Below are 12,588 nucleotides of genomic sequence, written 5' to 3'. Positions count from 1 at the left end.
TTTTCTTGACTTGACAAATCCATAATAACAAGTAAAATATTCCCAAAAGTAAGTAGACTGCCCAACCCCGAGCTAAAATTCGAATTTTAGCCCACCCATCTCCCTCTATCCTGAATATCTGCTTGTGATAAAATTAATCCAAACCACACTGTTTTTTTTTCGCCTTCAATGTAGCCTCACATCCGAACTATAATAAGGAAAAGAATGAGTGGTACATTTTGTTAAGGCCTATGCGTATTAATCTTACTTAACCTATGCCCTTTTCAGCATGACTTCGCTCCTGCTGAGCACTCAGATGAGATGCCCAATTTCGGCTTATTACAAGTCATGGTGCGACTTTAGTTATTTCTTATGACTTTGATATTTAATTGAGTCTTTATAGGGCTCGAAAAGTCTTCATCAATTCGTCTAGTCATATGACCATCTTAGCCCTTCTTGCATCTGAATATATATTTTTTTGCATATTCGGATGATTTTTCTTGCTGGTAGCGATGGGGTGCCAACTTTTTGCCACATAATGTACATCTTGGAACGTCACGTGTGCCGTAAACTTCTGTCATACTTGGCACATTTCCACCACGCTTGGCACAGTTGCGCCAGTTGTGGTTCTGGTCTCTCTTGTACCCGGGGCTAAATCTTGATTAGATTTTTGTTTCTGCCGAGACCGAATCCGTTGACTTTTGAATTAAAATAAAGATGGTGGATTTTGAATAAAAAGTTAAGAGCCATGGCTAATGGAGAAAAAAAACCAAGACAGATAGTCTGAGTGAGAGGCAAAACTGGTATACACCTTTTCAGAATTGTATAAAAATGATGTCATTTTGCTTGTTGATAGACAGTCTATCATCCCTCCATCCATCCAACCCCCAGCCTCCGAAAATTTTCAGGCCAGAATTTAACAAAATATTCATTTATCAGCACAATTTTCATCTATTTAAATCTAATTTTTCTCATTTTACATGGAAAAAGATATGGGGAAAATGAAAATTTCGGTTTCAATTTGATTATGCGTACTGCCAACTGCGCCCTTCACTTTATAAAAATAATATTTTTAATAACTACAAAACGATTATAAATGTTACAGTATTTGTTTGAAATTCCCCCCCCAAAATCTCCGTCCCCGGGGCAAGTGCCCCCTCTGTTCTCCCTCTGAGTTTCGCCACGCTTGGCACGTCCCATCTGGTGTACATGATATCCGATAGTTTGTCTCCCCTCAGCTGGTAGATGCTTGGCTATTTGACAAAGTTTAATGAATTTAACGTCGAAAAAATGTATCGATCCGTAACTCCCATGGATCATGGCAAAGTTTGATTGATAAATTCTCCTAGTCTGAACCGTAAGACGTTTTAGGATAAATTGGAATTTACTCCTAAGAATACTAAATTTGAGCTTGGTTAGTTTAAAAATATACCCAAAAAGAAAACTGAAAAATTGAATATTGCGGTAATTGAAGCTCAAACCAATTGGTAATTCTACAAATGTTGGGTCCGGCTAGTCTTGGACAGCGATGTTGCAAGGGAGAGCTTTTGGGGATGAACATTCCCTGAAGTTCTCTGAAAAATTATATAAATATACCCTGTTTTTTAGAACAAAATGACCGAAAAAAGATGTTTTCCTTAGTTAGCTCTTCCCTATAGAGACAGTTTGGATCCCTCCTGAAGTAGAATCCTGGCTACGTACCCAAATAAAAAAGTATGAGAAATGATTTACCTTTATGCTAACTCTTAAGCTTAAAGTTCCCAGAAAATCAAAATAAAAACCTGCCTTCTCCCTGGACCCATGTTAGGGCAATTCGTACCTGAAAACCATGATTTTCCTTTGGGTTGTTTCAAAATTGTGAATTTTCTAGGGCGGTATCACTTTTTTGCCGGTGTTGCCACGTTGAACCTTGGAAATAAATAGAAAAACTTATTAGTTAAACTTGACGACGCTTTTCGCCTGTAAAAATTCAAATATTAACAATTTATAGATTCCCAAAGACAACTACCTTCAAAGGAAAGCTACAGCTTCTTAAGCCGTTTGGTGCCATCTGTTTTTAGCTTTTTTTGCCAGTTTTTCACCCACGTTTCTTTTTTTTAGATTTGGCAACCTTTACTACCAAAAACGGCATAACTGTATATGGAGGTCTTTTTAGTTAAAAATTGAATTCCCAATTTCTACTTAGTTTTGAAGATTTATATATATTGGTTTCCACTTAACCAGTTCAAACAATCAGATACCATTTTCACCGTCTTTGTTACTTTAAAAATATTTTTTGGAAAAAAAAATATATTTTAAACTTAACTTTAGAATATAAGTATGGTATTTTTTTTCCGCGAAGAGGGAGGAAGGGGAAGATTCAAAAACATGCCAAATTAAAACCAATTGTATGGAAAATCTTAGAAATTAGTATGAAAAATGTAAAGGTTCTCGAGATTGCACAGAGGCTGTCCCAAAGGCCCCTTTATGTAAGTGCCTGATAGAACATAGAATTTTTCAAACCGTATTTACTCAACTATGTCTTATTTTTTTCTGCAACTTTGAAATGTTTCTCTATTTTTATAACCAAAAATGTTTGATTGATGACAAGTCCGGCAAATTTCCAAAATTAACGGTAGTGGACCTCTAGTTTCAAAACTGAATGAAAAAAATTTAAATCATCCAGCTAATGCATTGTTTCACATTTACTTGTACTTGTTCACTTTTAAACATGTGAATTTATTTAGAATTCGGTTACCAAAAGAGGTTTCTACAAGCTTAAATCTTCCTACTTTATATAATTGGTAAGTGTCTGTAACGTCCAGCCAATCGCTTGTCTTAAATCAATTACTTGGTGTTGACAGTACAACGGGTTACTAAAGCAAGATTTTCTCTCGATTACTTTCATAGTCAGAGTCAGTAAAATTATACGTGCTCCTAATCAAGTATAGGTTTTTCTTTTTTTTTGTATGAAGGCAATCGAGCGTTTTTCATCATTGAGGCAGCATACAGTCAGTTGGTCTGATTAAAAGGTGGTGAACTTTATACGTAGTTTGGAGGGTATGCCCTGTTCCGTCTACCATTTCCATGAAAATCTTTGGCGAGGGGGACGGGAAATGGATCTTGAATTTTGTGTTTGGGGGAAGGGCAAAATAGTTTTTCTCTGCTCCTGACAGAGGAGTATACGCTTTTTCATGCATGTCATCCGAAAGGCTCTTTATCCGGTTTTGCGATAAGTACCCAGTTTAATTTTATTCATTTGGAGGAAGTTACCGAGTGGAATAGGATGACAGACACGCGGGGACGGGGGGTGACTACCCACCCCCCACGCCCACCCCGGAATGTTAGTCCTCGCAAAAATGTAACAAAAATGAATATAAACGAGTTTTTAATGCGTTTTTTAAGTTTTTGTTTGTACCCCCCCCCCCCCCCCCCTAGAAAAAAAATCCTGGATACGACCCTGCAGACACGCATGCAATAATTGGTTCGAAGATTGCCTGACATATTGGAGGCACAACTTTGAAAAAGACCTGGAAAATAGATTAATTATATAGAAACATGAAGAATTGTTGCAACAACCGTGAAGATCATTTGATAAATTCAAACCTGCGTACCTATTTAACCACGAATCAATAAAAAAGGCGAAATGTCTTGTTGGCATAAGAGGATAGTATAATAATAATTTCAGCTTAAAGTTATTTTTTATGCAGACTCGAAATTTTGTTCTAAATTTATGGTTCTCTAAGGATAAAATTTGAAGTTTTCCTATGTTACATTAATCTCTCGTCGTCATGTAGCTCGTGCCTGAGTTGTAAGTGTGCCAATCCTGGAGTAATCTAGAAAGCAGAAAAGGCTATCACCTGTTTTTTGGTCATTGGGAGAGGAGTCTTGACAATTTTACCAGAGAAGAGGTAACAGCTCCCTCAACCTCCTTGTATCCAGTTCTAGTGACAACAGCTCCCTCCTCCTCCTTGCATCCAGTTTTGATTTGAAATTGTTGCTCGAATATAAGTACTTATTTGTCCTGCTTATCAAACTAAAAAAGAGAAATAGCAGACATGACGTGAGTATTATACTTTAGAGTATAGCAAAGTTTATATTTAATGCTGATTCGCATTGTAAAGTGTATTTTAATTGCCGCATTAAAAAAAAAAAAAAAAAAACTCGCTTTCATCTTATCTCTATGCACATTGTACGATTATATAAACTATGCATTATATGATAGAGCGCTGTTTTTACAGTTGAATCCCTGATCAGATCTTACATTAAATTAGAGATAGTTCTGTAGCTAGGTCTGTAATTGCATGCATATCTAACTCCTATATCTGGTTTCCCTAGTGCAATTATTTAGTTTGAGCGTCATATGATAATGTGAACAAGTTAGACGGTTTTCTCAAAAGGAGTTCTTCTTTTTCAATTTATTGGAAAAAGGTGAGAAGGTTAAATGCAAACTTGTGAGTTATGATAATATTTTGATATTATGCAGGCCTATGACGACATAGTAGTACTTGCGCACATCAATTATAGCCTATATCTGATCTAACGTTGGCCTTAGTCTAATATATTGAAGGCTTGTAAATTATTTTCGAAATTTGTATACTAATAGATTTTCGTTATGTAAAGACAGTAGTAAAGCATAATAAGATTTTTTGGTACTTGTATGAAATACCCCTACCTAATATCCTTCTAATATGTTTTTCTGACGCTCAATCCTAATGAAATATATCTAAGTATAATAAAATATAATACTTTAGAAAAAATATGGGCTATATAAGTGCACATTAGGGGGGGGGGGATAAAGTGAAGCGGCTCAGCATCCCTTATGTATTAGGCACAATTATTCTGCATATTATACAGTAAGAATTATTTTCTAATTTCACACTGTCCAAATACTTCACCCCCAATCTCCCCTAATGTGCAAATATATAGCCCAAGTTATATATCTTCCATCTATTCTGTCACTTCTCTTTGTCTTATCTCAGGCTAAGCTGAAAGAAACTAACAAAAAGCCGGTTCTGCAATGCGTAAATGAATGAACAACTTGAGTGGTAGGGGATATTTCATAAAAGTACCGATTTTAAATATATATTTTGTTTTTTTACTATTGTTCATAGAGTGCTGAATACAAATATTGGCCAATCATTTATCCGTGAGACTGAACCCTGGGAAACAAGGGCGATTGAAAAAAAGTACACCTGAATTTCAAATATTTGTGAAACCGAATGACCCTTATTCAGGAGATAAGGTTGAAAAATAAATGCAATATTTTCATAATTTGGCCTCGGTTTAGTCTCTTTAGTATTTGGTTAACAAATCATCAGCACAATCAACCACTATTAACAAGTTGTTTACTTCTTCCTGGTGTAGTCCCGAGTCCCAGCATGAATTGCCCCAATTTGTCGGTTCCGCTGATGGAAGGGATATAAGAATAGTCTCTGTTCTTTGCATACAATAGGGTCCAATCTTGACCTTCTATGTAACCTTCTTTATAAAAAGTTTGCAGTATACGAATATACTCAGTTTCGTTGAAATTTTCCTACGTTAATTGTCCCAGCTTTTCTTACATACTGATTGTTGACAATCTTAATTTTCAAACGTTCACTAAGAGTAGCCAACGCTATTGGAAAGCTGGGGTAAATGTGTCAGCTGCACATGTTGCAGGAGATTTAAACTTCTAGGACGGCTGGTTTTTGTCAAATAGATGTTATAGCAAGCGACTATCTTGCGAAATGAATACTGCTATTAGTACTGGCAAATCACTGCATTGCCGAGCCACTTTCTGACACAGCTGCGCACGCTCCTCCTCCACTCCAATACATTCAAAGCTTTACTTTAATCCCCTCACCTGAAGTTTCAATTTCCCTTAAGTCCTTTCTTATGACCTCTTTCTATCCCATATGGGGAGGACCTGCTTTCGGTTGGCCCAAGATGGATGGCCAATAGGCACAGTCTTTGGCAATCTGTCATGGTTTATCCGTAAAACATTGTCGAGGAGCCATACTTGGCAACACTGTCATTATTCCTCAAGACTCCACTCTTTTCGCTAAAGTTTCTTTATATTGAATTTTAAAACAAACCTTATTGTTATAATTAAACGGTCGTTGTGTTTCAGGAATCTTTCTTAAAGAATGAGGACAAAAATTCAAAACATTAGCTTAAAGAGCAAGGTCTTGTGGAAGGGGAAACTTCTTTCATATACATGATAATTTCTGTTCGACTTAAGTTTTGATGTTGCTCCTTACTTTTAGTAAAAAGAAATGTTTTTTTTTTCAAAGAAATTAATTTCTGATCGTTTTTGAATAAATAATGGGAAATCCGGCTCTCTGTCCATGAAAAATTCCGGTAATTGTGTATTATGCGCCATTTACTCAACTTTACGATGTGTAAAACCCGAAAACAGACCAGGTTCTTTGTTAGTTTCTTCGTTACTTAAAAAAAAGATGGGCTATATATTTGCACATAAGCGGAGGGGGGAGAGAGTTCAAGTATAGTGAATCTCTATACAAAATGTGTTAGGTACAATTATTCTGCATATTATGAAGTAAGAATTGTTTTTTGACTTCAAACTGTCCAAATACTTTTACCTACCTCCCCCCCCCATTATGTGCAAATATATAGCCCAAATTATATATTTCCCATCTATTCTGTCACTTGCCTGTGTCTTGTCTCACACTAAGCTGAAAACAACTAACGAAGAACCTGGTTTGTTCTCGATTTTTACATAGCATAAACTTGAGGAAGTGGCATACAATACACAAGTACCAAAATTCTTTCCCGCTACGGAAAATAAAGAGAAAACAAAACTCAAATGAAATTCTTAAATTTGGAAAGCCTTATTTTCCAAGGTGGGGTATATTCCGGGGGGGTATTTTCTGCGGGTGTGGAGGTAAACGCTGGGTGGGGGTATTTTTCTGTGGGTAAGCGACGGGGAGGGGGGTAAACGCCGGCCACCATTTTCGAATAACCAAATTATAGCGACTGTGCAAATCCCCTTTCAATTTCTCCACTTTTTCAAACCTAATCCATTCGGTCTTTCTTAACAGAAAAAATGCTGTTCTGTTAGTTTCGAAAAAAAAGAGTCTTTATTAAAAGCTACTGGTATCCTCTCTTCAACTAAGTGTTAATTGTGCTGAACTTTTACCCTTTTCAGAGTTCAGAGTGTCACCCAGCAAAAATATGGCATGAAATAAAGAAGCAGAACAATCAATCAATCGTGCCTATTGAAGAATTTACCCTTTCCAACCCCTCTTTGACCAATAGAGACCTTTTTATGGCTACTGAAGTAAATCGGAATCGCATAAAGCCGCCGACTCGTTATACTGACGTACAACCCAATAGCTATAGAGCAAAATGTGAATCCTCTAAACTGAGATTGCCGGGTTTTGGCAGCAAAACTGCTAATAAATCTGAAACCTCAGGGCTTTACGATAATCGCGAGGAAAATGGTAATGTTCAATTGCGTCAACCACAAAGAACTTTTGGTTATAACAAAACAGTATCAGTCAGTAAGTCACCTGATGTGAGATCCTCTTTGCCTGTGCCAAGTTCCAAACTCCCTACTATTAAGGGTTCACAGGGAGTCCTACCAGGGACTGGAGTCTCGAAAACATCCAGTGTTCCAGCCTTGGGCAAAAGTAAGAAAGAGTTTGAAAGAAATGAATATTCTCGTGGAAGTTATAGAAAGTTTGAGGAATCGCATTATTCTGATATGATGATATCTAAAGAACCAGCTATAACAGTACAACAACCACCAGAGAGTCCTAAAAAAAAGTCCCTATTGTCTCGATTGAGCTTCAAGTCGTCTTCCTTCAGGATAAAAAGTGGGATTTTTAAGAATGAGCAACAAGCGTCTGCTGTTCCAATACCAGCCACTAAGAAGGCTTCAACCCTTCCTCAAGGAAGCCGGACACCTGAGATTATTACAAGGAAGGCTCGCAGTCCGGTAAGGAAATTTACAGCGAAACGGTTTTCTTTTGTTGATTCTAAAAGCAAATGTTCAGACTCACGAAGTTCGAGCTTTGAAATTATTAGCGACTTGAGTCCTGATGCAATGAATGCGGCCTTAAAACGCCCTCCTGTACGACCACAAAATTCCCTCGAATCTAATACTCAGAAACATTGTTATAAGCCTGATATTAACTGTAGTGAAATAACTGGGCCCTTTTTAGCTATGATAATTAGTGACGGTCAGTGTCGACTTGAGCAACTTGCCACCCAGAACAAGCCAATGGAAGATGTTATTTATGAGAACGAAACTGATTATATTCGTGAATCTGTTAGTAGTTCTTGTGGTACTCAGCAGGAACTTCAAGTTGAGACCCCCAGTGCTAAAAGTGACAGTGTAGAAATAAGACCTTATATAGAAACTGATATTGACTTTCATTCCTTGGAGACAGCTGATGTTTTTGCTACAGTGAATGACTATGAGCGTGCCCTTGAAGCAGTGGAGGTACTGTCCTCTGAAATAGATTGTGCTCATGAGACCCCACCCTTAGAAGAATGGAAATCCTCAAAAGCGTATGAACCAAGTCAAGGTTCGTCTGGGGTTGAAAGACAGTCTGAATCTGAGTCTAGCGTTTCACATTCTTCAAGAGAAAGAGATTTTCTTATAGATGATGAAATTATTGATCAGCCGTGCCTTCTTTTTGTTCAAAACAAAGGCCATGTTTCATCTGCTACGAAGCATAAAGACCATAAACCTGGTAAGTACAAGTTAATATTTTTAAACAGAAGCGTATATCCGGTTAAAATATAACAACAAACTTGAAGAAGACTCAAAAGAGAAGCAAATTAAGATGTCGACGACCTTGATAAATTTTGCTCTGTACAGTCATTTTACCTCTTCCTTTGTAAGATAAACGATGATTGTTGAGGCATTTGCTAAAAGAGTGCGCAAACAGTATTTTCACTCAAATCAAACATCATTATAACCTTGCAATTGCTTAAAGTGTACCAGTAACCGAAATATCCTTTTTCGTGAAGTTTTGTACCTCAGGGCTATTCAGCTAAGCAATTAGGAGGCTCAATAAATTTGAAACTAAAATTTTAATTAAATTAAGCGTTTGAAATGCCCTTAGTTTAAACTTTTGCCGAAATTCGCTATTGTTTAAATTTTTTATATACTTATTACATTATTTGCTGAATTTTTACTTAATAAGTGTTTACTAATTATTACTGTTCTTGTTTATTACTCATTTCTCTTATCTTGTTCATTGCTATTGCGTTACACCGAGCATTTATAAGGAAATTAAACTTTTTTCTATGAAGAAATAAAACGCACGGTTCAAAGAGAACTTTTTTTTTTTTTTTACAGAGTTTGAAAATGTAATCTGAAGTGTCCTATCAGCATCACACATAATTTCCCTTAATATTTTTTTTTTAAGTTAGTTTCTCTGAAGCTTGGAATTTTACATTTATAAAGAATAAAGTGTAATTGTTTTAAGAAGGGTTTAAAGCAAAATTGTGTACCAAATTCAAAAGTATATTAAATTTATTCCTTTCACGCTCAGATTTCGCGCATTAGTTTTTTTTTTAATTTTTTGTCTCCCAAACACCTTAGAACGTATACTTATTTGGCTATTAAATAAAAAAAAAACAAATTTTTTCAACTGAAAGTAAGGAGCGACATTAAAACTTAAAACGAACAGAAATTACTTCGTATATGAAAGGGGCTGCTTCCTCATCAGCGCCCCGCTCTTTACGCTAAAGTTTGACTTTTTCTCTCAACTCTTCTTTTTAAAACAGTAAACCACGAACTGTTTGATTTGGTAAATGTCTCTTGTATTGCATATGCGGATGGTATACTTCTAGATCTAGCCGTTCTAGATCTAGCCTCTCGAATTCCGTATCATCTATTTCAAAACATTTCAAAACTGTTGGTCTGTCATTGAATATTGATAAGTGTGAGTACCTAGTCTTTAATGCAAAGTCTATGCCCATTTGAAATCCGTGTTCTAACTTCTCCATCCATTGTGTCTCTGATTTGCGGCGGTCAAGCATTCATATTTATTGGAATCTACTAGCTTCTAGGATCAATATTGTACGGCATATTAAAGAAAACTTAAAGCGGGTTATGGTAAAATAGTAGCTAATCGTGGTCATTATTATCGAAAAGCGCTTGCATTGCTATACACTAGTTTTTGCGACCATTCAATACTTTTCCTATCTGGTATTTCACCTATCCTGAAAAAAAGACAAGATCTGGCTGAATTGTGTATATTATATTTCCGCTATTGTAAGTTTCTGTTTCATTTACCCCGGTGTTATAGGAAAAAGAAAATAATTCGGTATTTCGGGGCTTCTGACATTATTACTCCTTTGCGGAAGTTAGGCTCAAAATTGGAAAAGGATTTTATTTTTTCTCTGGGCCCCTTCCACCTCTTAGTTCGTTTATTTTCCCGTTAGTTTTCACCTGTTTTCGCTTTATAGTTGTGTTATCTCTTAGCAGTTCTTTCGTTAGTTGAGTTATGGTTGTGGTATATATGTTTTATCGCTCGTATAGTTGTGTTATTTTCAAATTATACTCCATAATAGAGAGGCTCCGAACACCCAGCATTGTATATTAAGCTCTGAATTTGACGGTTTTTTCTCCCCCATGACATATTTCTCCAAGGAAAGATCCTCCCACATAGCCCCCTCCCCTCAACCCTACCCCAAAACCAAAAACATCCCCCTGAAAACGTCTGTACACTTCCCAATAACCATTATTATATGTAAACATTGGTCGAAGTTTGTAACTTGCAGCCCCTCCCCCAGGCACTGTGGGGGAGTAAGTCATCCCCAAAGACATAGTTATTATGGTTTTCAAATATGCTGAACAAAATGGCTATTTCAAAATTTTGATCCGTTGACTTTTGGAAAAAATGAGCGTGGGAGGGGGCCTAGATGCCCTCCAATTTTTTTGGTCACTTAAAAAGGGCCCTAGAACTTTTCATTTCCGTTAGAATGAGCCCTCTTGCGACATTCCAGGACCACTTGGTCGATACGATGACCCCTGGTGAAAAGAAAAAAAAGAAGAAAAAAAAAAAAAAAAAAAAAAAAAATAAACACGCACCCGTGATTTGTCTTCTGGCAAAAATTACAAAATTCCACATTTTTGTAGATAGGAGCTTGAAACTTCTACAGTAGGGTTCTCTGATACGCTGAATCTGATGGTGTCATTTTCGTTAAGATCCTACGACTTTTAGGGGGTGTTTTCCCCTATTTTCCTTAATAAGGCAAATTTTCTCAGGCTCGTAACTTTTGATGGGTAAGACTAAACTTGATGAAACTTATATATTGAAAAACAGGATTAAAATGCGATTCTTTTGATGTAGCTATTGATATCAAAATTCAATTTTTTAGAGTTTTGGTTACTATTGTGCCGGATCGCTCCTTACTACAGTTTGTTACCACGAAGTGTTTGAAAACTTTAACTACTAGGGAAAGTCTGATTACATTTTTAATTTAACAAAGAAATTGAAATGAGAATTTCATTTTCAAATTCTTCATAAAAATAATTATATTGCAATCAATAACCAGTTCATTTTCTAAACTGTGTTAGCTATTATAATAGTCTTAGGTTCGTTTCAGGTTTCAGGATACCAATTGGGGGTGGCAGGCCATATGTGCGCGCATGGGTAATCCGTGTTTACGGGGGAGGGCATAAATTTGGGGCTTTTGCCTGGAGGAGTAGAGCAATATACGAGCTGTGTCCAGTTTAGGCCATTATTTCTATAGTTTCCGGGGAAAAAATCATTTGGAACAAGTTTAATATGGCACCCCCCTCCCCCTGTAGTTTTTTTCTTTTTGTTGGTGTTATATAGCCACAAACTCAAAGCTTAGTAACGATTTTATAGGAGTGGGAAAGTAACTCTAGGGTCTGATTAGAATGTAATACATTAGAAACTTCTGTTTTTATTTTCAAAAATTTCTGCGCCACGAAATCATTATTTTTAACCATGGGCCAATGCTCTGAAGTTTAGCGCCCGCCGGTCGAATAGGCTTAACTATGTTCCAATAATCACGAAGCCTAAAAAAAAGTAATGCTGGGAGCAGTACTAGCATAAAATGCTTTGTGAATGTTAAATACTACCTTGGCGGATTTGCTACACCTACTCTAACCCTTTAAACGAATTTATGTCAGTGATGTCAGCGGTTCAGTGGGCCATAAGTGGTAATATCTCCTGAGCCCTAGCATTTTCAAAAAAATAAATAAAAAGTGAATGCAGCTCTAAACAGGGACATACGCTGGAGGAGGGGGAAAATCCTAATATTTCCCGATTGTTTCGGCGCTATTGGTCCAAATTGTCAAATAATTTTTTTTCATTGAACCCCCCCCCCCCCCAAACCCCCCCCCCAAAAAAAAATCCTGATTATTTGCTGAGCTCTATGAGATGATCAATCTTTTTAATCGTTTTAAAATATATTATGGAAATCTTACAGCTAAGTTCTTTTTCAGTTTTACGAATTAGTTCAACCGAATTTTGAATTGAAGCTAATTTTTTGTTCAGCCAATTGTCAAAGCCATTACAACCACATTTATCTTAGACATTGATAATTGCCTAACCAAAAATGGGATGTAATAGAATACGAACAGAATTATTTTAAACAAAACTGCATCCCATCCATTAGCAATTTCCATAAATATTT

The 12,588-nt window shown here is 36.5% G+C and overlaps 1 protein-coding gene across 8 annotated transcripts in view; it reads left to right on the top strand.

Moving 5' to 3' along the window:
* Positions 1-12,588, top strand: part of LOC136031809 (uncharacterized) — a 135,644-nt gene that overhangs the window by 35,896 nt on the left and 87,160 nt on the right. For 7 of the 8 annotated variants that reach the window (XM_065711624.1, XM_065711621.1, XM_065711619.1 and 4 more), the window contains exon 2: positions 7,109-8,660. In XM_065711624.1, coding sequence (XP_065567696.1) covers positions 7,229-8,660 — 1,432 coding nt within the window. In that variant the 5' untranslated portion in view covers positions 7,109-7,228. Of the gene's footprint in view, positions 1-4,256; positions 4,390-7,108; positions 8,661-12,588 lie in introns of those variants that run through there. The other variant, XM_065711623.1, reaches the window with a different exon arrangement.

Source organism: Artemia franciscana, chromosome 10, assembly GCF_032884065.1.
Source record: "Artemia franciscana chromosome 10, ASM3288406v1, whole genome shotgun sequence".
Taxonomy (NCBI): Eukaryota; Metazoa; Arthropoda; class Branchiopoda; order Anostraca; family Artemiidae; genus Artemia; species Artemia franciscana.
Note: the sequence above shows the minus strand (reverse complement) of the source record. Positions and strands in the feature narration are given on the sequence as shown.